A 27,642-nucleotide genomic window follows, 5' to 3' on the forward strand; every position below is an offset into this window, starting at 1 on the left:
AGCTTTAATATATTTACAGTCGCCGAGTCAGTTTTTACAATAGCCCACAATAGATAAACTACACATATGTGAGTTTGAGTTTTGATGCTAAATGAATGCTACATTGATTCTCAAAACAAACTTGGAAGGGAAGGGTGGTGAGGGGCGAGGGATATTCAGCCACAACGTGCAACTTCGACTACAATCCCACACACGGCAGTAAGTGACTGTCCTGACCCTTAGAGGTTACATTCTGTGAGTGAGAACAAATACATTTTCAACTCAGTGCTGTAAAAACTGAATGGTAGAGTAAATGGAAGAACTTTTGCAGCTGCTCTGTTGTTGGTTTTTTATTATGGCAAACTGCTTCACTGTGCAGTTCACCGTGAGCATTTTACAGCCCGTTTTATTCCTGATTCTTTGATATTCTGTATTTCATGTCTAACACATTTACATCATATCTTTTGTATGTCCTATCTTGAAATGCAAAAATATCTATAAAAATGCCTGGATGCACACCAGGAGGTCCCCACTGTTATTACCGTCTACAAACAAAACATGCATAGATGAATAAAACTGCATACAACCTTTTTGTACAAATACAGCAATTAAAAAAAAAACCTCTCTCAGGTTGTTTGAACTGGAAACTGTCAGTGCAACTTGAGAATTGTTCCCTATTAGATTAGACACACACAATTCCTACCAGCAGAGGAAGGAACATTTCTCCTTTAGTTATATTAAACAAGTACATTTCCCATTACTGTCCTGTTCAGTTAATTTATTTATATTAGGTATAAATAACAAAAGTCCAGGCCTGAGACAAAAAGTCTTGAGTGTGTAGGAGCACACTTGTAGTGCAGTAGGCCAGAGGTTTTTAAAAATGATAATAATAATAATAACATTAATTGAAACTGTCTCAAAACTGGATGTCTGTTGTGTTGTGTTGTTCTGAAGTGCCTCTAAAAAGATAAATGTCAACTGTACAATATTTTGGGACTGAGAACCCTTGAGAAAAAGTGTTTTGTTCTCTACATGAGGAATAAAAAGTTTAAATCACTGAACTCCACAACTGAGTCATTTAGAGCAGTGTTCTGTGTTTACGCACACATAATACACCTATATTAAAAATGTTAGGGTTATTTTATTGGAAAAGCTGAACCTCAGGCAGGGTTTGCCCTTGAGCTACTGCAGCTGCGTACCAAGGAACCCCAGGTCAATGTGTGCATCAGACATATGAAATGAGCATCCAAGCCTCCTGTAGACACTCTGAAGCCAGTGGAAAGTGACAAAAACACATTGTCATGTGCTCAAAGTGCTAAAACCATACTGAGGTGTAAGAAAATACTTTCAATTATACAAAACGGACACCAAAAACAGTGTAACAAGCTTCTGTCTCCACTAGCAGTGATCTCAATGGCAACGTTTTAGCCAAACAGCAAGTTTTTACTCCAGTTAATAATTGACTGGAGTAAATGTTCAGTCAAACCTCTATTGCTATATATTATTTAAATTATTATGTCATTTCACACTTTGTTCATAAATTTGTTCCCTTTGCCTGTTCTCAAAGAAAGCTGGTGAAATAAATTACTCTTATCTAAGTACTATTAAATAAAGACAAATATTGTGAAGTAGCATAAATGCAGTGTTGTTACAACCTGTTAAGTCTTCAATCAAGTACTTGTGATAATTATCTCTGGGCTCATAAACTCAACTGAGCCGATACAACCTCACTACACCATGTCTGGAAGAGATTAGAGATTATGCTGTTTTCTACTATGTCCACAGGAGGGCGATGTGCAACTCTTCGACGGAGGAGAAGAACTCAAGAGCTCTCTAACAAACCAAAAGGATCAACAGCATCGACAGACGTCAGACATAATTTCCTGTGTGTGGTGAAGATGTAACAATGTCTGTCAACTGCAACTTCCCAGTCACATAATGGTGATTTTACTGGTTTGGAGAGGGAGTTCCTCTCAGTGCAGCACAACCACTATTGCAGTTTTTGCATCCTTATGGGACAGTGGGACGTCCTACTGCCCACTCCTATGTGGTCGACTCATGCTGGATCTGGATGTAGCAGGCCTACAGCAAAAACAAGTGGACATTTTACAATCTGCGCTGAAATCAACAGAGATTGTGAAATTTGAATGTACCATATTTTGAGAATAACAAAAAACAAAAAACATGCCAATTGACTACTATTTTTGGAATATGATGAATGCACTGTATGAACCTTCAGTGTTGTGAACATGTGTCCCATCTCTCCGTGCTGAATGTTAGGATCCATCAGATCTTCAATCAGACTGATCTCAGCTCCCAGGTTCCTGATCCTGTGGAGCAGCTCAGTTTAAAACAAAACATTGGCCAGGCACCAGGCTGCAGCCTCTGCTTACCCCTCTGTAGTGAACGTTATATGCATCAGGTCATCAAACATGTTACTGACAGTAAACCAAACTGGATTCATTATACATCTGTTGAGCAAAACAGCCTCACTAGGACCCAAACTACCTGTAAGAACCTAAATGAACAATTTTTTCACTGTATGACATTAAACAGTGACTGCTCGGAGTAACTGCAAACTGTAGAAACACAAGAAATGCATCCAACGGCCAATTACACTGCAGTCACGTGTTCTGACAAAAGTGTACGTGTGAGTTTGCATGTGAGTTAACACACCTTGCTCTGAGAACCACATAGAGGGAGAGGGGGAGCAGGTCATCCATGCACCACAGGAAACCAACGTCCACCATAGGTTTTACTTCCTGGGTCAACTCCTCAAATGTTTTCTGGATGACCATGAGTTTGTCTGATGGAGTGAAGGTAGTGCTGCAAGTGCATACATATACAACATGAGCATAATAATGTATGTGGGTAAGTAATTTGTGTAATTTCTATAGCACTTTTCACAGATAGAATCACAAAGTGTTTTTAAAAATAAAAGTGCAGCGTGGCAATCTTCAAAGTCATCATAAACCAACCTCGCCACAGCATGGCAAGGTTTCTGATGCAGGTCGTGATCAGCAGTCGCTAAATACACCAGACTCCTCTGTTAAATATTGATATTTTAGAGATTTTTAGATTTCCCTGATAGTTAAGTCTTTTTAACTGATCTGCAGTTCCGCACTGTTTGGCTTGATTCTTGTGTCTCTCTTGTGTCTCTCCCGTCTCTTCCTGTGACGGCATTCTGACTAATCAGTGGCTGGTAGTCTGGCAATAGTCATGCATAGTACTCAGCCCGCTTGGAACCTCGCCATAGAAGGTACCAGGTACTATGCTAGTGGAAATGCAACGCCAAGGCGAGGCAAATCGAGCCAGTGGAAACTCCATTCACGTGGCAGCTACCTGATTTGTTGGAGTGTCTCTACTGCGGAAACAAAGCAGGCATCTTTGCTGCTGGACACAATCTAAGATAGAACAGAGGGAAATTGTTACAGAGCAAAGCAGCAACTCTAAACTCATGGCACATCCTGACCTCATGTTGAGATTAGAGATACAGTTTGAAAGCAACAGACAGATGGACTGAAAGCTGGTGAATCGAGTGGCTGGACAGTGGGTCTCTTACCTGCTTTTTCTCTCCCAGAACTGACATCCACTCTGGCCAGAACTTCCTACAGGAGAAAAATAAAATGATGACCAAGACAACAAAAGATAACAAAACAAGTCTGCGTGTGTGTATACAAACTAACTTTTGAACTCCAAGGAAGTTGAGTAATGACTGGTCAGGTTGTTGGTTGAGTCGGAGAATGCGCTCCCAGTATTGCGTCTCCTTCTGTTCCTCCTGCAGGCAGTACAGGGTGAAGAGAGGAGGGTAGAGTCGAGGGAGCAACAGAGGGAGGAGCAGAGAGGAGCAGCTCACCACCACAACACTAGAGAAAGGAAAGGTAACGGAAGAGGAGAGAAAGAAAGCGTCATGAAGGAAGCGTCTGGTCTTATTGGATTTGCTTGATAACCGTCACTATTTTTTGCTATATTTTTTATGTCTCTCTCTCTCTGTACTAACACTCACCATTGTCCTTCTGTGTTAGAGTTGTGTCTGCTTTTGGATGGAGAGTTTGGGGGGTCTGGGAGGACGCCACCATCATCTGGTAACCCAGGAAACAAAAACCTGCAAGCAAAGATATGTTTTTTAATGAAATGGGTTTTTTTTTCCCAGATGAGCCATACAGAGAGTATCTAAACTTAAAGACCCTGTAAAGCAAATACGCACAAGTTTCTGCTTCTCACACATTATACATGTTAGAAAATAGTGGCTGAGAAACTGTGCAATCTTCAGGATTTTATTAGGCGTGTCTAATAAAAAAATATGGCTCCATGACGCATATCTAGAATAACTCCTCAAACATGGCGCTTTATCAGCTGTGATGTTTGCTGTGAGTCACTGCACCCGCTTCACACTCACATGTCTTTGTTCTGAAAACGTCTTACTTCGCTGTAAAAACAATTTATCCACTAACACTTTATTTTTGACAATTATCCTCAACTCCTAAAGATGAGGAAATGAAGTATAGAAGGTGCTGCAGGTTCTGTGTTTATGTTAATATTCTGTACAAACACACAATGAACCTTTCTCAGACTTCGGTCCCCACTTGAGAGGGTAGACCAGTGTCTCAGAGCAGATAATTAAGATGAATTGTACATAATTTAAAACATTACTCCACTAAAAGTTACAAACACTTTTTCCTGTGGGGTGACACAAGCAAGAGATATTTTTATCACTTTACAGGAGCTTTCACTGTGTAAATTGCCTATTTTTATGTCATGAATATTGAATTTCTTGTGTAGAAAAAGCTTTATTTAAAGTTTATAAAAGAAATTGTACACAGCTTTGTCTTCTCTGTTTTTGGTGTATTTCTGTGGCAGCATTACAACACCACATACACATAGAGTGAAAAAGAAAAGAGTGTATAGGGAAAGTTCTTGGAGGTCCAAGATGCAAACAAAAGAAACCCCAGGAGAAAGATCAGATCTACCGGACAATGCTGTAGTATTGAATGAGGTAGGCCTGGACCTCCTGGACAGCCTGTCTGAGCAGCCTGCGGTTAGATCCGACGCCGACGTACGTCATCCTGTAGACGGTCACCAACGTCTCAACCAGCCAGCCCAGGGGGTGGACAGGTGTCTCACATGCCTGACAAACAACAACCACACATAGGTTTTTATGATTATAATTCTGTCAAATTACGACAAAATGGAACAGAGAATATGTTTCTTATGATAATAGAAACACTCCCCAGGAAAGAAAATATTTTTGCATTAAATTATTATTTTATAATGTAGTTATTAATTATATAAAATACTCTGATCTACTTAAAAGAAAAAACAAACTCAATTGAGGAGCAGCTGTTTTTCTTTAAAAGATAACTTTCTTACAAATATAAGTGACTGCAAAGACAGAGACACAGAAAGTTCCCTTGTACCTTGTTGAGATATCGTCGTATGTTGTCATAATTTGCAGTGGTAACAGCGTCTTCATGATGGGGAATGAACTCCAAACACTCCAAAACTTTGCTTTGAGACCTGCTGAGGTTTATGCTGCACAAACACACATATCGTGACTATTGTTCACTTCTTGTTTTGTAACGGCATATTTAAGGAATAAACATTTTAACAATAGCGCGTGTATTTGCTCCCACGTTTGTTGACATATTTACCGGTGTCGCCGAGCAGTTGTTATGGTAACGGCGATGTTCTCCCATGCTGAAGTCCTGTCTCCTCTCCCAGCTGCATCACAGCCCAGTCGACGCCAGCATTCAGTAAACACACAGCCCCACCTCCGGCCTGCAGCCACCACATACTGACCCAACCTGCTGCATGTACACATAGTATGAATATGTTTAAAGCACCAAAACAAATGCAGTATTTTCAGTGTTGGCTGTAAAGCTGAGCTGATGTAGCTAGTAAAAAATACATAAAATAAATATTTCACAAACAGCATGGCTTCAATGCCTTCAATATGTTTTACCGGCTGGTCCTCAATGTATCAATGACACAGTGGTGTTCCATTTATGTGTTCCCGGAATACTGCATCAATCCTGTCATGTTTTCCATCACCATGTTCAAAGAAGAACACAGAACTAATATAAATTTGACTAATATAAAAATAACCTCTGCATTACTTTGGACTGTGGGAGCAATCCCGTGTACCTGGAGAGCACCAGGCCGTGAACTTGAGTCTTTCTGCTGAAAGGCAACGGTGCTAGCCACTACGCTGTTGTGTGGCCCTATTATTTCAAAGTCAAATGACATTAACTTACAACAGGCCCCTTCGTGCTTTGTTTTCAGGTTCATCGGTAGCAGGTTTGGTATATGTTCCAACCACTTTCAGCCCTGTGTTCCACTCTCCACTGAACATGCCGTCCAAACAATCACCGTTGACTAGGGACAAAACACCCTGAAGAAGACAAAGAGGTGCAGAAGTCACAGACAGACACAGAGAAGGAAAAAAAAAAAATTCATCATCACATTACCTAGAAATACCATCATGGACACAACTTAAGAGGTAGAAAGACAAACATAGAGCCAGTGCACACAGATAAACAGAGAGAGACTTTCTTTCTACCTTCCCATTAATAGTCCAGTCATCACAAAACTCCCCATTGAAAGCCGTGTCATCATCGGACATCAACAGCCCTGGACCCTGATAGAAAATACATGCCACATCAAACTTTTACTTATATTATAAGTATAGTTGTATACATGAATCAAATCATCACTACAAACAGAGGCTACACAGTGGCACGCGTGGTTAGCACTGTTGCCTGTGGAGTTTGCTTGTTCTCCCTGTGTGTATGTGGGTTTTATTATTCTGTGTGTATATAAAAAAATCCTCATTTATTCAGTAAAACATAAATGCAAGACTTCATGCCACGTTTGAGAACAGTTATAAAAAGTGATTTTGTGGAGGGAAGGCTCCAGTGACCACTCACTGTATAAAGCTTATTATTATTATTATTATTACAATAATATTATAAATAAAAATATAAAGTAAAAAAAGAATAAAAAGCACACTCTAAACAAAAAAGTAACATCAAAAAGTACATCAAAATGAGTAGACTTCAGCTTGAAAAGTGAAGTCTATGAAGTTATCAGTTAGCCACCAGAGGGCGACTGCTGATTGCAAAATGAACTCTGTTGATGTTGATTTTATATATTACATTCCTATTTATAGGAAAACGATAAAGCAAGGCACATATGAGTGGACACCAGTGTAATTGCTAGTTTTGTCCAATAGGTTCCTGGTTGCATGCGACATTGGTGAACTCCAATGAGACTAATGATGTTTCAAAAGCTCACATGGCACTGGTGAAACATGCCAATCTTAAGGTTTCACATTGGGAGATACACTTGCAACCAGAAAAGTACTATTTATTTTTATATACGGTCTACAAACAAACCTCCAAACATGTTAGTGAGGAACCCGTCAAACCCCGTAAAACTCTTAGTAATTCAATCACACAGAATATTAACAAATAAACACTAACATCTCTACTTTGAGTACATGACAGAATAGAGTGAACTTACACTCATCTTGTTCTCTTTGAAGGTCCCTTCATAGTAGATGCCATATTGGGTGGCAACCACAGCGCTGCCGTGCCTCTGGTCATCCAGCCATAGTCCCATGTACTTCTCACCTCTGGGAAAAACAAATGTGAGTTACAACAGCAGAGTGTCGGTCTTCAAAAGAAATTTGAATAAATGTTTTGCACATTTGCAGAGGTGGTTTCTCATGTTGTGTAACAATTTCTTTTCCTTTCAATCTCAGGGAAACAATTCAGTTTCAGCATATGGAGGCCAACACAAGCCTTGAAGCTCTGATTTAAGTATTAGAAAGAAATAGCGACATCTAATGATGAGACTCCTGTGCTCATAACACTCTATCCCAAGCATGTCAGGGAACTACAGTGCGTCCCAGAACAAATGTAAACACAAATTCACAACTCTGCCTTGCCTGGTGCATTTTCTTCTTTTTTTCTGTTTATGCATTGTCATTATTTGGATGGAGCCATTGATCATCATTTGGTGAAAGCTCCTGCTTCAAAATGTCAACAAACACATCAGTTTGGGCTGTTGTAGAAACATGTCAGCTCAAGATGGCAAACTCTATAAAACAAGCCCTCACTCAACTTATGTACACCAAAAAATGCCTTATTCTAAAATTGAATATATTATAATATTTTCAAAGGATAATACATTTATTCAAGCCCTAACCCTGGGTAAGTGAGACACCATGTGTTTAAGGGATGAGTATCACATGTGTTAAATATGGATTTCAAACATTTTAATGCTACATAAGTTTTCTCTTTGGCTTATTGCAAAGGCCATAATCAGACCTGGTGATGTCATCGTAGACTCCATATCCCGTCTTCTTGTCCTGGACCCACTGTCCAATGAAAACACTGGAGGAAGTCCCGGCCTGTTTGCCGGAGCTCAGCATGCCATAGCCGTGTCTCTGTCCGTCAAAGAAACAGCCCTCGTACACCTCACCACTGGCGTATCTAAACAGAATGCACAGAACCATAAATACAGCTCTGCAGACAATGAAACTTGTCATGTTCATGTTAAAGGACACAAGACTGAGGGAGGCTCAGTTCCTCCAACACAGATAAATGATTCAAAGTCATAGAAAAGCCCAATTTTGGTGACTTGGGGGTGAAAGCACTGCTCAGGATGAGCTGAAAATGTAATACTGAGTAAAAGTTAATATTGCACTTTACATTTGTGACCTGGTGTGAAGTACCACTGCATATATAAATCAGACATGACCTTAATAAAGTCACATTAACCCTAATCTTGATAGAACGAGGAAATTATAAAAAGGTACAAAACTAAAGACAGAGTTCAGCTTGTATGCTTGTCTCTACCTTACTAAAAAGTCAACAGAAAACAGTGTACTGACTTGTACTTTCCGAACCCATTGATCTTGCCTTCTCTCCAGTGTCCTTGGTAGCTGTCGGGTTTATTCAGCGCTTTGTTAGGCATTAAACTCTCCCCATAGCTAGAAGAAAAACAACAGCAATGTTGTAACATCAGTTACACCTCTGCCAGCTCATCACAGATGTAAATAGCAAAATGAATAACAACAACATGCATCTGATTTCAGTGAGTCTATAACCAACATGTTTAAATCATAACATGGACAGAAAATATAGCAACCCAATGTCATCTTCTGTTTCTGTACTCAAGTACCAACCCGTTCTCCAGTCCGTTTTTAAAGTTCCCGGTGTACGTTCGTCCATCTGGCCACTTCATGGTGCCTCTGTAAAAAACAATTACACATATTCATTTGTGCAGCCATTTTTTTTTTAATACTCTGTGGTCATTTGATTAGCTAGCTGCGACCAGAAAGAGTCAAGAGTTCCGAGTACAAAGAAAAACTAAATTTATCCTCTGCTGATGAGTCATTCATCGTCACAATCTCGACTGGTTTGAGGTTAACTGAGGGCTGAACTAAAGGCCCGGGTTTTTATGCCGAAGCTGTCTAACCACTTAAAAGTTTCACCAACTTAAACAAAAGTTATTGTTGTGTAGTGATATGTGAAATGCATTGGGAACATTTTAAGTAATCTCATTCATGGTGCAATCAAGGACACCCCGGTATTCAAATGGACTGCCAAAAAGCAAAGCTCAAACAATGAACATTAAAGACACACCCATAAGCAAACATAATTATAACACACCTAAAGTATGTATGTGTGTGCAAATGATACACACGCACACAAAGAAAAACAATGATATGGAACGCTACTGATGGACTCTCCCTAAGAGAAAATTCAGACTAAATCAACATTACAGGTTACATTTTTTTGTTACACTCTTCCCCTCTTAACTCTTTTTAAGCACATCACTTGCATGCCACCGCCATACATTTCCAACTTGTGGTATGGGAGTCTTAATGTAGTCTTCTGGGTTAAAAAGTGATGCCCAGAAAGATGGACGGAAGTAACCACTAGGGGGCGACTGAGCTGATTGCAAAAATAACTCACTTTATTTACAATGTCAGTAAACAGGAGAGTTAATGGTCTCTATTGCTGTTTTTAGGTCTTCTTCAAGACCTGAAGAGGATGATGTTAATGATGGATGATGCAAATTATGTTAGAGTGTTAGAGGAATACAGACAGTAAAGCACATCATATACAGAATGAGTGGACAGCTGATATCGTCCTGTAGATACTTGGTTGTAGGTCCAGTGACATAAACTGTCATGATACTGGTCATCCAGGCTTCATAACGGGAGTTCTTTAGCAACCAGAAGACAACATCCACCTATATGTAAACACAACATTGCATGGGAGACACCTCACAGATACTAACCTGCCATGAATTCGTCCTGACAGCCAGACCCCGGTGTAATGGGCATCTTTAAACCGTCCCTCTCCGGTGAATGTGTAGGAAGCTGTACGAGACATCCCCATCACTCCTGGTGACGATCCCTGAGCTCCACCACCCAGCACCTGATCCACCGCCTGGTTGAGTGATCTAAGCCACTTATTCTTCAGACAGACAGAAATGATCATCTTTTCCGATACAAAGACCAAATGATATGTGCAGAAAAATTGTTGTATGAAAACCAAGTCACCATAAGTACAGCCACATAAACACAAATGTACCTTTTCCTGTGGTGTTGAGGCAACCAGGGTGAAACTCTCCTCTGGACATATAATCTTTATGGCATGGCTGAAGACACACAAGTCAAGGACAACACACCGTTTTATCAGTTGTGTTCAACATATGCGCTAACGTAATAAATACTAGACGAAAGTGTGGGGGAAAAAAACAAGTGTCAGGGATCCTACAACTTAAAACAAGTGAAATTTAAGACCAATTGTACAATAAACAAAAACAACAAAGCTGTCCAAAACACATTAGTTAGGGACAACTTTGCCCATATGTTTATTTCAACATAAAACACGTGGTTTGATTGTTTCCGCTGACCTTATCTGCGGGATGTTACGGCAAAAGTCATTTGATGCCAATTATTTTTAGATTTTCAGTCACAAAAATAAATCATAAATGTCTTCTTCCTATGTTTTCAAGACTTTTGAAGGAGAGATTTAAAACATTTCAATGCCTTTTAAGACTTTTTAAGGATCCGCGGAAACCCTGAAGTATGTAAAGTCAAATCAAATAATCAAATAAATAAGTTGTGCTTCATAGCAAACATTAAACAGGTCCTGAAGGATGCAGGTTTCCCCTTGTGGTGCTTCATATGTGCATTTGTTGTGAGCTACAAATCCCTTATTCATGAAAATGCTAATAATTGGCATTCACCACAATTAACTTGTTGCGAGTGCTTTATATAACAATGCATGATAATGATGGGTTAAAATTATGTACTGGCCCATCCCTAGTCTTGATAATTTGATTCAAGCCGTTTAATGGTTTATCAAGCAAAAAAAACCTGAATAGAAAGTCAAAAACGAGAAGAGGTTTGGCTTTTAACAACTAATTTCACTTCCACCACTGGAAAAAGTGTGCATGTAAAGTTTATGAAAAATGATAGGCGTTAACCACCATTAAACTCAAAATTCGTAACTCTACGTTCATCGTTCATTTTATGAATTGGATTTTTAAAACACACTCACAGTCCGCTGCTGTCATCAGTAACTGGTTTCACCCACAGACAGGTCAGAGGATAGACATGATGAGTGGAGAACTATAGAGCAGCATAGAGAGGAGGGAGAGAGGAGGAAGAGACAGAATATAGTCTAGTTAATCTTTCTACATACCACTGAGTTTGCAACACTAAAATATGCATCTGTTCCTCACTTTTTCATTTTTAATGCACTCTCAGTTTGTACGTGAGAAATTTTGCACGTGAGGAAATGAAAGAGCTGTCAGTGTGCACCGCTTCCAGACTCTACTACAGAAATGAAAAACTAATTACTAACAGTAACTAACAGTCAAATTCTAACTGCTATGGTATTCTACTGTTCCAAGACTAAAAACTGCATACATTCAGTTTGGAATGTATGTAGTTTGCATGAGATTTAAACATTTGATTTTTCACTATAGCATTCACTATAGGACTTGCTGATAATGCAAAACTTCTTCATATTGTACTTAAAGAGTATGGAGAAGGAAATGTGAAAGTATTTGAAAAAAAAAAAAACCAACTGCAACATAAACTAGAAGTGTCATAAAACGACATACACTACACAACACCAGACATGAACCCAAAACCACAAGGAGATAGAAAATAATGGTTTCACCGCTTTTTGCTGTTTGTTAACAAACCACCTCACACCAAACAGACAGGCAGGCTAACTATTCAACCTTAGTTAGGGCTCAGCAGCAAGCAGGATTATACTGAAAAGAACACAAAGACACATGGGGCAGGCAACAGTAAGTATGCTATTACTGGTGTCATCTGGGCTAATTAGTGACTGTAATGACTTCCTATTCAGAGCCTGTGAAGTCATCTTTTACTTATTGCTTCTGAAACGCAGCAGTAAATTGGATCCTTTCACCAACATCTTTATGGTCTATGAGCTATCACGACCACAATCACAGCTATTTTCACTCACAACTGACAAGTACTAATGTTACAAACACATTCAAACCAAAAAAACACGCGCGTGCGCGCGTTTGGCAGCTGCTACAGGACAGTTTGGAGAGAATCAGCCATCAGAACATGCATAAAATAAATGGATTTTAACACAGGACATCTGCAACGCTAAAGATAATGATGTATGATATTAGATAACATATTGTAAAAAGTTTAGAAACACCTCTGAACATTATTCCCTCCATGAAGGCCAGATTTATTACAGAGCTCTTGTATCAGGCCACGTTCGTTTTAGACGGCTATCAAATAAACTTGTGGCTACAGCCCTCAGCACATCAAAGTGACGCTATCTGGGTTGTGAGCAAACAGCCCAAACCTTGACATCCTTTAACATTACGTAATGTTCTGTGTTAATATCCATTTATTTACATCGTAATATCGTGTGAAGCGCTCGTGAATGTGAGCACTGAATAGAGGCCAGCCCACCTATGCCGCTGCAGCACAAAGCTCAGGGGGGTTAAAGTGGTTGGTGGGAGGTGTACTTGGATAAACTGGTGTCAGAAATACTCACAAAGCTCTGAGAGGGAATGGCCCCCTGAGTGAATGAAAGACACAATGTACAATGTTCAGACTTCCAACTGAAAAACCCGGTGCATAGATGTCGAGAAGCACCAGGACAGAGACAAACACACACACACACACACAGATCCTGCGAGAGCTTTTCCTCATCAGAGTGGAGCCAACATTGGTGTCATGTCTTTACAGTATGAACATTTTAAATGCACAGTATGTTATTTCTGCCACATGGAGTATCTCAGGCGAAACAATAACAAAAGACCTAGTTTGCGTGTGTGAAGAAAGGAGGGTAGGATCATGGGAATTGTCTCATTTGGTTCCCCTGTGTGTTTACATTTTACAGGGAGAGCTTTGGCAGCAGAATGTGCTGCAAACAGCAATTAATGGCAAATATACACAATATAATATATAGAAAAACAAGACATTGGCTAACTAGTAGTACCAACTATTTTCTTCCTCACTCTGACATTTATAGCAGAGATGGTAAAGAAAATGACATCATTAAAAGAAAATATGTATTTTCTATGGATTTGATGGATGGAAACAACTACTCAAGTTTTTTAGTTTAATGCAGAAATGTTAAATATTGTATCATTAAACTCAAATGTGTAAATTGTTAACTGTGTCCTGACCTTAACGAACTAATCGCATTTACAACAGCTACAGTTTGCCAAGACCTAATGCTGTCCAACTTGGATTTACACCACCTGCAAATAGAGTAAAATGACCAACATTTGAACGCATACGTTCAGACAGACTACAGCACGTGTGCTCACCTGTGTGTGCACCAGTGCATCATTAAACAGTATGAACCAATGGTTGGAGAACCGTCCAGCATTCTGCAGGGTCAGAGACCTGTTGCTGCTTTCGCACACTACGCGACGCTGCGGGAGACGCAGGAACTCCTGAAAAACAAACATGTACGTTGAGCTGCTGAATACAATCTGACGTACTGTCAAAAGCAATTTCATAATTAGGATTAACCAAAACAAGAGAGGTTCATGTGAGGTAAATCAAGCTTTTACTGTGAAATACAAACAAAAACACTGCTATTCTTGACTTGTGAAGCAAAATCTCACGAGCAAAGTTGCTATTGTGATTTACCACTTCAAAGTAGACCATCTGTGTTTTGGGAAATTAAATATCTCAAAGGGACTTCACACCACAACAGTTAAGTCAAGAATTGCAGGTTATATTAACACAAACTTGTGCTCACAGTATATTTTCCAGAGTGTTTTTTCCAGAAGAGGAATGTGGTTTCAGCTTCCTTCTTCTTCCTCAGCAGGGATGAAGATATGGATTCATACTGACTAAAGCCTTGGTGGAGGGTCTGATACTCTTCAGTTAACTAGGAGGGGAGGAAAAACATTTTAATAACAACAATTACAGTCACAGTAACAAAAATTCATGGGCAATACAGAACGATAGAGGAAGAAGAAAGTATGAGAAGACAAATAATGCTTGAGACAGTCAAAGAGGCATGAAGTGTACAGTAGAAGAGTGCCATCCTCACCACGTCATAGCAGGCTGCTAGTTTGAGCAGAATTCGACTGTACTGGTGGAGCTGCTGCAGAGGCCAGTACAGCAATGACACAACATCAACATCACCACTGACAGACTGATCTGGAAGGCACAGCTGGGCAAGCACAGTTTGCTGAGAACTGAAAACCTCACTGGACAGAAATGCACAGGAGAAACAGGGATGCTCTTACGACTTGATCTCCATCATTTTCATCAGATTGGGCTAAATTCATATTCAATTTGTTTTAAATTAAAAGGACCTTGTCAAAATGAAGCTTTTCTACCACATGAGAAGTAATTTCCATGTCATTAAATTCAAATGTCAACACACCTGAAACACCATATCACATGACCATTCACACTGACTTGGCATGTTTGTGGCAGAAAGAAGAGTAAGCAGATTGTCTAGTTGTAAATATTTGCTTGATTACAGAAAATATTCATGAGAAACAGCAACTGTGAGTGAAAAGTATGAGTAAAAGGATTTGCTGGACTAAGCATGAAGTGGAACCTTTAGTAATCGTATGGGCATTAAAAGGACTAAGGGCTTTACTCACTGCTGGCAGTCAAGTCACGACTAATAAAAGCCAACTAGGAAGCAAATGAGTCACGGTTTCTAAAGGTCTCCATTTTTGTCAGCGCACACTGAAACATAGTCCTGGAATTTTTTTTCCACAAAAACAGAACCAGCAGCATTTAAAAAGAACTTTGCTGTCTTAAGAGATTGAAAGTTAGTTTGACCATCAGGCTGTTACATGTCTAGTGGTGTATGTAAGAGAGAGAGAGCAGAGAGCCTGTCCCACGCTGTGTGCGTTACATGCTGTGTGTGTTGTGGGTTGTGTCTGCACCCCATGTGTCTCCACTCTCATAATTATAATGTGAGCATAACAGCAAGGGGAAAGCTGAGACTGGTGCCAGTGGGTCTGACGGCAGCATGAGCTGTGTGTTTGACCTGAGAAGTCTGACACTTCACTTTTTGGGAAGCATAGGCTACTTGTTATGGAGCCACTTGTTTTCGGGCTCTGCTGGTTTTCTTTATTGTAAATAAATCAATTTAATTAGTCAACTCAATTTCTTATCCAAAAGCTAGATATTTCCCTCTCCCCTTTCTCCTAAATTGATACCGGGATATAACACAGGCATACTTTTAAAAACTGTAGTGTGGATGCAGTTTTCACTTTTCAGTGAATGGAAGCTAAAGCATATATTAAAAACCTTGTACACAAGTGTTTTACACATATGGTTTGTATTGGGCAAAATAAAATTGATCTTGGTGAACAGTGAACATTGCTCTCCCTACGACAGCCTGTTTCTGCAGTGAGCAGGACTCCTCAGTTGAAAATGTAAAGAAACAATAAAGAAGCTCACAGTGAAAGTTTCTGTAGTGACTGGAATCCACCCATCACCTGAAAGTTACCCAGAGCAAAACAGTATCTAGAGAGAGGGGGGAGGGGGAGACAAACACAGAGAGAAGAGAGAGATTTTACTATAACAATATCAAATAACTGACCTTGGTGAAAACAACTTGTACCCCTGCACAAACAGCCCGAATCAAAGGTATTTTTTTTGCTTTTGTTGACATGTGGAAAGCTTTTTTTCTTTCCTGTATTTTACTCTTTCCATTCACTATCTACTGTCAACAGAAACTGTGAACATTGACTGGATTTGCATTTTCCTTTGAAGATATATTGTACTGTCTATTATTTCAACTAGGATATAAGTGTGAGCAGTATTTTCAACCGTCTATCACAGGATACTTCCTGTTTAAATATAAAAATGGAAAAATATTATAAGAGAGAAGTATGCGTTTTGTGTCTTTTATGACAAATTGGTGACTGAAATGTTTTTTTGAAACAGGTTATTATGTCTTATAAGTTATTATAAGACAACAGCTAATTTAATTTGTCTGAGCAGTTTATCAAATGTTTCGTATTCTTACGCTTTGTAAATGTCAGTGAAGTCATCCGTGTGTGTCAGCAGTAGAAGAGAAGTGACATCACAGGTCTGCACGTCATGCAGGAAGTAGCTGAGTGATGTGGAGTGCTGACTGATCAGGACGCTCAGACGAATGAAACTCTCACAGAGAGAGAAAAAGAGATGAGTGCAAGGCTCACCTAAGGACGAGTACGCACCCTCTGTGGAGAAAAGTACACAAACGAACCATGCATGCATTATTTCACTCATCACCTGTTGTATTTTGCTCACAGACCATGGACACCATGATTTCATCTAGCCTTCCCACAATCTACATAACAGTACATTTTGAAACTCCCACATTCATACCCACCACCAATGAGTGGGTCAGAAATCAAAAAGAAGAGCGCACAGAGACTATGTCACCTTTGTTACTTAGCGGCGTGAGGAGGAGCTTCCTGGTGTTGCTCAACAAACAGTAGAAGTGCCTCTCTCTGGAGGCCAGCTCGTGGATAGCAGAGACGAAGCCCATGACGTTCTGGTCTGCCAGCACCGCACAGCTCTGCCCGCCACAGCACACACTGCTAATATAGCCCATCTACAGCCAAAGACACAGAAGAAGCGTAAGGTGAGTTTGGTGTAGATAGGATTAAGAATAGAAATGTGTGTGAAAATCTATCTGCTCATGAAAGGAATGCAGTTACATTAGTATGACGCTCATTTCTGGCACTGCTGGCACTTATATGAATTCAAGTATTTACTTTTTGTGATGTGATCTGTGTCTCTTCTTTTTCCCCCCCCTCATGTTTCCAGGATTTTGTGTGTTGCATCCCTTCATTTAATAGATTTTTAAGATTTTATAAGCACATACTTGTGCTAATAAACGTCACCACAGTGAACCATTTCAAACTTGTAAAATAAAAATAGAGGAGATGTATTTCAGTGATTCAGTTGCACCCATCACCTCCCTCACTTTCAGTCTGAGTTTTGTGTATTTGTATTAAGTTTTGTAAGGCAGCCACTGAAAACAGTGAAGGCTATTAAATGCTGCTATAAACTGGACCGTGCTGTATAATAATCTCTATAAAATAAACCACAAACCTCGATGCATGAAGGCAGCAGAATGGGTTTGACTGTGTAACTCTCCGCCCTTTTAGGTGACCTCTGGCATGACTTTTGACTCTGTTGTGACCTCTTCCTCTGCGCCGACGTGAGCTCTTGATGCTGGCCACAGTACAACAACACTGGCTGGACACAGTCTCCGTCAGCCAGCAGGAGCGAGTGACTCTGACCGGCTGATATGTCCCAAACCCGGAGACCCTCAGATTGCTACAGTGGCCCATCAGGGACAAAACAAAACAAAAACAATGAACTGGCTTGCATTTACATTTGTATGTTGTTGGGAATATTGATTTTCCCTCATTGTATGAATGATTGATCAGTACATGGATAATGTAAGTAAATTTGAGACACATAATAGTTCTTATGACATGGCTAAGAGCGTGAGCAGGTTCCACATATTTACAAATTTCCAGTTTAAATGAGCAGCGAGGGAGGTCCTTGTTGCTATATTGACTGGCGTTTAGAGCAGCCAATAGCGCTGCTGCTAGGACTCCACATGACAACATAGCTAACTATGGATGGCAGCCTACTCTTGTGGCAGACTTCTCACCATCATTGTGATCTATATCTGTAGTGTTAACAGATAAGGAATTTAGTGTCTGAGGAAGAGACTGATTGTGAAGAAATGAGTGTACATGCTTGTCAGGTTAGGGCAGGGTGGGGCATTGAAGGAATCCTGCAAGTGCAAGATGCAGAATTGAGGGCTTAGAAACCTCTAAAATCCAATAGATACAACTCTTATGATGTTATTAGGTTGTATACAGATTTGCAGCTAACATTTCAAGTAACATGTGTGAATAAGACGCTGAATTTTTTCATGTTATGGGGACGTGAAGGAGTGGTTGAATAAAAGAACAGACATGACATATCGCAGTACCTTCATCTGCTGAGGAACGGTGACAGGGCTGTTGACATGGCCGAGCTGACCACACATGTTGCTGCCCCAAGAATACACCTGCAACACAATAGGACCGTCATGGTCTGTATGTCACAAATACATGTGTGAAGTGTGAAGACCAATTTGACTGTAAACCTTTTGGTAAATCCCCCACCAAGGATAGAAGCGGGCTTCAACTGTGTGTGTGTGTGTGTTACCTTGCATTGAGCACTGAGGGCTAGTGAATGGTGGGACCCTGCAGCAACTTTGATCACCTCCTCACCAGTCAAGGACTTGATACAAAGCGGCTGGAGTCTGCTCAAACACATGCACACACATACACGTATGACATACTTTATATCAGTATTTTACCACAAAAGTAAAAGTGTTTTGTGAATAATACAACGTATAATACTACATAATAATGAATTTAGTGTGTAAGAACATATTTGTACAAGGCAGGCATTTAATTTAATTTAGTTTAAGTTCAGACCTAGCAAGCTGGTCTCCATGGCCCAGTTGCCCCTCCGACCCACGGCCCCAGGTCCACACTTCTGTCTCCAGCGACGGCAACCCATCGCCTGCCTCCTCTGGTGCTGCAGCCTGGGTGCGACCAGCAGAAGATGACCTGGAAGTACAAGGCCGCCGTCGCAGTGGGGACCCTAAAGGAAAAACACATGATGGTAAAATACGTTTAGTTTCAGCTCATCTTTCTGGCTCTGTTTGTTTCTTTGTTGTTGCAGCTTCAGCCTTCAGGTTAAAGGAGTTAAACATTTAAATGTCTTTTGTACTGAGAGATAATGAGACGTTCAAAACATCTCTCAAATACACACAACTCTAATATAAAGCACAAAGTCTGGAGTAGACGGTTAGCTTGGCTGTGTCCACAAATTCTCATACTAGCACCTTTAAGGAAGGTTAAAGGATAAGCAATTTGCCTATGAACAAGCATGTTGCAACAAAACTTCAATGAATGGTATTATGGGGAGCAACATGCTTTAAATATTTCTTGCTGAAAGCTGAACTAACAACCTCCTGGTTCCATTCTACAAAGCTCAGGGTATCAACCTTCTTATCTGACTCCGAAAGAAATAAATGTATATTTTCAAGTCGTTGACACCCCATCATTCCTACCGTGGGTGGGTGTTCCAGGCAGTGAGCGTCTCCTGTTTCCTGCCTTTTTCCCTTTCTGGCATATATTTGTAAGACTGGAGCTCTTCTGTCCTTGCAGTGCCGTCTTCTCTGCCTTCAGACACAGATGAACATCATCCAAACAGACAGGGGAGGAGGAGTACGGCCCACTGTTGCTGTAAGAAAGATGATCACGCTGATGATACACTGGAGGTGAAAGTAATTTTGGTGTGTAGATAAAGCACAAAAATATTAGGGTGTGTATCTGCATGGTTAAAAATCCCCTAAGTCTTTCGTCCTCGTATGGACACAGTGATTAAGCACAGAAGGGAAGTGGAATTAACTGAAACAAAGGGAGATCCACTAAGATGTTCTGCCAGCCCTGCAACTTCAGAGGAAAAGGTGATGAATGTGTAACTCCGCTATTGTTAGTTGTGGATTTTCTTGCAACAAATGATCACTATAAAAACTGCTTAAGTGTTAAACAGTAAGTAAGATCATACTTGCTGGTGCTTTGACTCTTAACTGACGAATCGTCTTTGTAACTGGAAGTGAAAATGTCCATGGAGGGAGATGAGGACACACAGCTGTCATCTGGAGAGAAGGAGGCGGGGAAAGAAAGACAGAGATTGTGCATATAAACATAAAACCAAAGAGAAACAGAAGTATGACTAGAAAAGAAACCCTTTGAGAATGATTTAGAAAAATAAATAATATTAAAAAGGGGTAAAGAGAGTGAGTAAAACAAATACATTAAGCGATAAAAGAACAAAATAACATACAAGGATAAAAGAAAAGAAGGATAACAAACCTGAAGTGTGACTGCTCAGTGAGTCAGTATCCCCTGGCACAGAGGTGTGTTGCATCTCTAATGAGTGACCAGAGAACTTCTGGAGGAGGTTCTGGAGCACCAGGTCGTCTGGGAAAGCGGAGTTCTTATTGGCCCTCCAGCATGGCATTGGCTGTGACTTGGGCATGCCGTCCGTCTGAGTTAGATGGTCAGCGTGCCCCTCAGGCTTACATTTGGCCCTATTTAGAAGAGTCTTCCTTATGTGGTGAAAAGCAATGTAGCAGAGACAACAGATGGAAAATATTAACAGCAAAGACGTAATTAATAAGTGAAATCAAGGGATAAAAGTGAGAACCATAAATTATATAATACTGTACTGTTTAGAGCCAGAATTGCTGTCTTCAGAAAATGAGCCAGGGCTGCTGCCAGCTGACCTCCCACCAGGTTGAAGCCTCCGTCTGGGGCCTCTTCGTCTGGGAGAAGTCTAGGGATGTAAAGCCGAAGGAGAATCAGCTGAAACTGAAATTCTTAATGACAGTTGTATACAAGCGAAAATTTGCTATATTTAGATTTTGTGCTATAGCTCCAGAAAATCTCTGCACATCAAAAAAACCTGTTTGGACCTGTTGTTAACATCCATCCTTAGTGATCAGAGTAAGTGAAGTTGGAAAACACCCAAATGAATAAGATACTTCAGATTTTAACATTTGTTGTACATTTACCTCGCTTGTTAAGACTTCAGTCAGCTCCACCCCCAGTGGACAATACTGTGCATCATCAACTGTATCCAGTTCCTCTTTCTCTGTCACTGAGTAGTGAGGTAACTGGGCCCGCTCCCTCTTCTCTGGGATGTTCTGGGTATTGCTATTTTGAGCCGGTAAACTGCGAACCAGTGCTAAGCTGTGGTAGGCACCACAGGCCACCTGCAGAATGTAAAACAGAGCAGGTGTTTATGTACACTTGAAATTTAAACTTCAATAAATATATGAGGAAGAGAATCTACCTGAATTACATGTCTGCCAGCCAAGTGCTCCACCTGGGCCACAGATGGAAAAGAATACCAATTTGATGGTTAGACTGAAATATAAAATTCTGCTCACACATACAAACATGTCATCGGTTCATCATTAAACAGTACACACAACTAGTTAGCAGCTCATGTGCTTAGCTGAACAAATTGTGTAATTCTCGTTTGTGTGACATCTCGTTTCACACAAGCGTACCTTCTGTGGACTCCACACAGGGAAAATGTTTGTGACCAGGCCAAGCTGGCAGCCACTGCCCCAGGCCCACAGCTCATTCTGAGATGACAGAGCCAGACTGTGCTCCCGTCCACAGGCCAGATCCACAACCCGGACCACGGCAGGAGGAACAACCTCAGTGTCCACCACACTGACTGCGCATGGCTCTGACACTGGAATTATTATTATAAAATCATTTATCTTCATTTCAAGCAGCCTCACCAGACCAATCAGTGTGTTTGTGTTTAGACCCTGTTCAGACCTGGTATTAACATCCATCGTCATTGATTTTAACAACTGTTCACACATGGCATTGAAATGTGTCCTAAATGCATGTCCTGTCAAGGTGCGTCTCCACCCTTTAGTCAAATAAACATTTACTTGTATCCTTAAACATGAAATAAGTTTTACCCGTGAGAAAAAATAAATGATGTGTCAATCAGTGTTAATGTTGTGGCGATGACAGCAAATAATTGAACATATGAGTGCTGATTACTGTAAAACAAAACAACCGTCAACATCAGCTGAGGGGGTGGTGTCTAATCCGCCCTGAGCATGTGTTCATGCATGCTCAAGAATGTGACCACATATGACCTAAAACCACCCCCTAATGTGTACACGGTTCATACCTGTACATGTAATCTGCTCATGATGGCTGTTAATATCAGGTCAAAACAAGGACTTTTTAGATTGTGTTAATATTAATATTTTCTCCTTTATAAGATCAATTATCTGATACTTAACTTTCACATTCTGTAGCAACAAGGCACCACAAAGCTGTGATACAACATTAAGTAATATCAGTTAGTTAGACAGGTGTTGACCAACCTGTGACTTGTGCGACAGTGTCCCTCTCAGAAAGGCCACACTGTCCCGCAGTGTTCTCTCCCCACATAAAGACATTGCCCTGCTCACTTAATGCACCGCAGTGGAAGCCACCAGCGGCCACATGGACGATCTTCTTCCCCAGCAGAGAAACCTCGAGCACCGGAGCAGACATTGGGATGCTCAAATCCCTCCACAACAGCTCTCCAAATGAATACACCTCACCTCCTGGTGGACGACAACAACAACTACTGGGTAGAAATGGCTAATTTTGAACGACATGTCCGATGCAGTTAAAACAACTGGTAACTGCTGTTTATAAAATGATGAGATGACTTTTATTGATAAAGATACAATAATATTACCAATACAGACAGAGCAGCATCTTAGTTTAAATAAATGAGTCGGAAGAAAAGTCACCTTTTCTGATACAGATGGAGCAGGATGACAATTCTTATGACATTTATGTACGATATAATATTCACAAAATACTTACAATTCATATTTAATAAATTGTCTCAGCTGGCCATACAATACTAACATTCAAGAATTTTTCGATTTAATTTAGAGACAAAACACAATATGAAGAAACTTTTTAATTTACATTGACATAATGCGAGTGACAGCACTGAACTATCCCAGAGTCCCACTTCACTACAAGGCTGCACTCACCCTGTGACAGCAGAAGTCCATGGTGTTCTCCCAGGGAGACCTGCAGAACAGGCCTGGGAAACAGCACTCTCTCTGGGCTGAGCTGCTCACTGGGCCCCACTGACCGCCATATGTGGAGAAGTCCTCGCTCTGGAGGTGTAGGGGCCTCAGGGCTGAAATAAAACACACAAATGTGTGGATAGTATTTTAGCACTCAGACACAGCACACTGCAGTTGAATAGATTTTTTCTAGCATGCACTGCAAGTGTGATCTGATTTCCAATACAAATGTTTAAGTCAAAAGCTTCTGTTCAATATTTACGGAGTTATATATTAGAAGCAAGTTGGAGTCACACCACATGAGGTATTCAAATATTAATACCTCAGTAAAAAAGTAATACTACTATAATGTGGTAACAGGAATTTGAATAGTTTCTACATGTATGTATTGCTTTTTTTTATTGGCATAGAACAACCAAAATAGAGTGAATGAACAACGTTTTTAAGATGAGCTACTCATGATGTTTTAAAAGTATTTATGACTCAGCCCTAAAACACACTGTGTCCAAACCCTCTGTGCAGCAGCAACATCTTTACTAATATAAAAGAAAGCTCTCACTCTGTAGCTGCAGTTGAAAGACACAAATATGAGTTTGATTAAATTCCATTTCATTTCAGTATGTGTATGTTCTATATTTGCAGGCCCTGACAAGACCACAGGTGCTGAGCAAGGACAACTGTAAATAACTGAACATCATAGGTGAACACATGCTATTTATTTTATGTAGCCCACTATGGAGATTAGCTATCTTACAATAAAGTATGTTAACAAATTCAGGTAATTAGATTTATTTGAAGTTGCCCAAGATACATTTAATAACAGCTTGACTTAGTACTGAGCAAAATTACTCTGAATTGTGCAAATTCATTTAAATGAAACTGACTCCAAGATTTAGTAACTGAGTAATCTTATCTCTCACATCTAGTCTGAATTATACCATGAGGAAACACACCTTGTGGGAATCTTGGCATCTTATTCAACATGTTTACAACGCAAACAGGATAACAGGACAGGGACGGGAGTATGTGTGTGTGTGTGTGTGTACCTCTCGTCTGTGTTCTCCATTACTTCAGACTCTCCATTGCTTTGGACAGTGAAGGCATCTCAATAAGCATCTTTGCCAATGCTCTTAATATTCTGTTAAGTCCAAAGAAAATGTCTGTTTGGAGGAAACAAGTGAATCCTCTGTCCTGTTTTTGATGCCTTTGTGGTTCATCTGGTGCTTGTTATGACACCTATTTGTGACAAGACAAAAGTAAACAATCACTTCATTACTTGACTTTACATTAAATCTGGCATGAACAACAAAGACATATAAAACATTGATTTAAGTTAATTCTCCTCTGGGGGAGTATCAGAGTGAAGCGCCTGCATTTGTACATTAAATGTTTATTCTAGATTACTGCAAAAATGCATCATATTCTTTTTAGTATCAACATTTCAGTTTAGCAGGAGCATTTGGAATCAAGGGGCATTGGTGGGCATGTAACAAAAAAGAATGAAGATATTTCTCGACTCATGGGAAACTGAGGTTGGAAGCATATTTTTAAAAAATAAATAAATACTACCCCTATTCTAGTAATACAAAGTTGAATGCAAATCGGTGTATTCCTAATTCCTATTTATATATTCCTATCCTATATATTCCTATTATTACTAATAAAGTACCCCCCATCAATTTCATGTGGCCAGTCACTTAATATCAAGTTATAATTTGTTATTTTTGTATGTTTTCTTTTTAAATAATAGATTATTTGGCATTATAAAAGTGTTTACATTGTGAACTATTTATATTTCCGCTTCAAAACAAGCACTTTTATTTTGAAATTACGTTAGCTATCATCTTAGATGTTATAAATCCATATATTTTTCTGTCATTTCTATATCCATGACTTTTTTTCACATGACTGGCTCCCTACTGACCAAACTAGACACTGAGTGGCCTCCCAGATCATTTAAGTTTGAGACCCCTGATTTAGATATTGTTAGAAACACAGAATTAAAGTAGAAAACAGAATTTGAATATATAATAACACTAGTGCATTGCATTGCAATCATAACGACTAGAATTACTGGTGATCATTACATCAAATATAATATTTACTTATCAGCTCTTAGTGCTTGACCTCAAAGCTTGTTCGGTTGACACACTGAGTGAACGCTGAACACGCAGTGTTGAACTGAAGTGACTGACAGATGAGCTAACATGGCAGCCAGACGCGTATAAACACAAACACAGAGCAAATGCAAACCACTCTGGTTGTGTACAGTCGCTAACACCCAGGTATGAGAGAAAAGCTAATAAACTGAAGTTGGCTAGTTCCGTGCCATCGCTGCTAAAGAGGCTAACCAAACTTACCGGGTTGAACTCGGGAGAAGACCGCACATTCACGCGAGTGAAACCGACCGACAGACTCGCTAGATGTGTGTGTTCACTGTCACAGAAGATGCACTGAGCTAAGCTACGGTGTATTAATGGCGTTAAATCAGTGCAGCGCAGTGAAGTGACCACAGAAGTTCTGTCTGTCTGACACTTCTGTTCTGTCTGTGATGCTTGTTGATGGGAGGAAATTCTCTGACGGCAGCCGCGCAGGGACAAAACAGTTCGGCGAGGCCACACCTGTTGCTGCCGCCGCGGTTTGTCAGAGAGCAGAGAGAGCAGAGAGAGAGAGAGAGAGAGAGAGAGAGATGCTCCACTCTGTTTCCAGTTTTATGACACTTAAACCGATAGAATGTTTACTGTTACAGTTAAAAAAATGGTCTATGTAGAGTTTTTGTACTCTTCATGTTTGGACCCTTGAAGCATCTCCAGCCAAGAAGAAACAGAGTCCTGGGTTTGGATTTGGGGGCCTATGGCAAACACAGTCATAGGTTCACTTTGTTCTTCTGTTCTCAGTTTGTTGTCTTTAATTTGTACAAATGCAGGGCTGTTCTTAATTTGTGGGGGCCATGTGCAAGATGCTGTATGTTTTCATAGGATAACTGCATGTTGTATGAAATTACTTGCATGTATTAATATGATCACTCAGTAAAATATCATTGATACTGTGATAATCATTAGGAGTAAACGCTGGAATTAATGTGTGTACAATTGAATGCAAAATATTCATCATTTAAATGGTAAATTGCATAAAATGTTAATATGGTAGCCCTCCATATTATTCTCTACCCTTCAGGTAGCTCTCGGTCTCAAAACGGTTGGTGACCCCTGGGCTACAGCCATGATAACCTCTCATCATCATCATCATCATCATCATCTAACCGCTTTATCCTCCACCAGAGGGTCGCGGGGGGTGCTGTGCCAATCTCAGCTACATCGGGCGATAGGCGGGGTACACCCTGGACAGTTCGCCAGTCCATCGCAGGGCCACACACAGATAGAGACAAACAACCATTCACTCTCACACTCACTCCTACAGTCAATTTAGAGCAGTGGTCACCAACGTGGTGCCCTCGGGCACCTGGTAGCCCGCGAGCAGCCAACGAGGTGCCCGTGGGCACATTTCAACAAATAAATCAGATATTGAGTGTTTTTGGTTTTTGGTGCAACAATGAAAACATTCATTTATTTATTTATTTATTTTTGGACATAAAAAAGTTTGGGATTTTTCAATTTTTAATAATCAGCGTTAGGTATTTATTGAAATTTTAACAGTATAACAATGATTATCTTTTTTTGTTTTGTTTTTATCTTCCTCTCCCTGTTTTTCGTCTGCTTACTCTCAGTTTTCTTGTATTTCTCTTCCACTCCCCTTTTGGCTTTCTGTTTGTTTTGTTTGGCTGAAAAACAATGTTTAGATAATTAAACTATAAAGTGGTGTGTTAAAGAATATGTCAAGCAGGATACTGCTATGAGGTTTTAGCTGTAAATGTTTCATTGTATGTACACACAGAACCTCCTTTCCTTTCCGCCATGTTCGTGATCAGCCCTTGTTGGCCATTTAAAAGCATCCAGCAGATTTTGGCTCCGGCTTTAACTGCCTGCAGTAAAACAGGAAAGAAAAAGGAAAAAGAGAGTCAAGTATTTTTTGCTTTCTTGGAGCTGAACATGAGACACTAAAGGATCGCTGGATCTATTGATTTCAATTTCAATTTGAACTTCAATTATTTGAACGTATGTACTTTTGTAGTGTTTTTCTTGTATTTTTGGGTGTCAAAATGTCAAAGTCAGTAACTATCAACATTGCTAATATTTTACATCATCCTTCAGCACTTTTATGTCACACAAACCAACCCATGAAAAACACCATTCAGAGACACATGACTTTAGGCTTTTACTGATGTGAACAGTGAACACACAAATTACTAAATATTAAACCATGATAAAATATTTCAATCTTTTTTTTAAAAAAAGAAAAACATTCCATCATAGGTACATTTTAACTTTTAATTTTAAAACTTAAAATGTGGTCGTTTTTAACCGTTTAGTGAATGCATGAACGAGAGGGC

The 27,642-nt window shown here is 40.0% G+C and overlaps 1 protein-coding gene across 2 annotated transcripts; it reads right to left on the reverse strand.

The window, feature by feature from the left end:
* Nucleotides 1-516: 516 nt before the first annotated feature.
* LOC122760545 (alsin-like) lies at nucleotides 517-25,761 on the reverse strand. Of its 2 annotated transcripts, XM_044015642.1 has the most exons (41): nucleotides 25,553-25,761; nucleotides 24,239-24,428; nucleotides 23,154-23,305; nucleotides 22,485-22,709; nucleotides 21,639-21,829; nucleotides 21,419-21,451; nucleotides 21,138-21,338; nucleotides 20,793-20,899; nucleotides 20,437-20,672; nucleotides 20,129-20,219; nucleotides 19,629-19,801; nucleotides 18,988-19,156; nucleotides 18,713-18,809; nucleotides 18,495-18,572; nucleotides 17,597-17,824; nucleotides 16,922-17,093; nucleotides 16,521-16,716; nucleotides 15,950-16,015; nucleotides 14,574-14,733; nucleotides 14,277-14,408; nucleotides 13,837-13,965; nucleotides 13,056-13,079; nucleotides 11,562-11,632; nucleotides 10,587-10,653; nucleotides 10,291-10,469; nucleotides 9,170-9,235; nucleotides 8,876-8,974; nucleotides 8,310-8,474; nucleotides 7,501-7,612; nucleotides 6,539-6,616; nucleotides 6,234-6,370; nucleotides 5,631-5,786; nucleotides 5,397-5,511; nucleotides 4,950-5,107; nucleotides 3,986-4,084; nucleotides 3,666-3,845; nucleotides 3,542-3,587; nucleotides 3,322-3,383; nucleotides 2,656-2,805; nucleotides 2,213-2,309; nucleotides 517-2,061 (listed from the first exon to the last, which is right to left on the reverse strand). In XM_044015642.1, exons 2-41 carry the CDS (start codon nucleotides 24,256-24,258, stop codon nucleotides 2,023-2,025), a joined length of 4,956 nt encoding a protein of 1,651 aa, XP_043871577.1. In that variant the 5' UTR covers nucleotides 24,259-24,428; nucleotides 25,553-25,761; the 3' UTR covers nucleotides 517-2,022. The 2 variants fall into 2 exon arrangements, with proteins under 2 accessions (XP_043871577.1, XP_043871586.1); XM_044015651.1 differs by lacking the exon at nucleotides 13,056-13,079.
* Nucleotides 25,762-27,642: the final 1,881 nt, after the last annotated feature.

The sequence above is a fragment of the Solea senegalensis genome, linkage group LG2 (assembly GCF_019176455.1).
Source record: "Solea senegalensis isolate Sse05_10M linkage group LG2, IFAPA_SoseM_1, whole genome shotgun sequence".
Taxonomy (NCBI): Eukaryota; Metazoa; Chordata; class Actinopteri; order Pleuronectiformes; family Soleidae; genus Solea; species Solea senegalensis.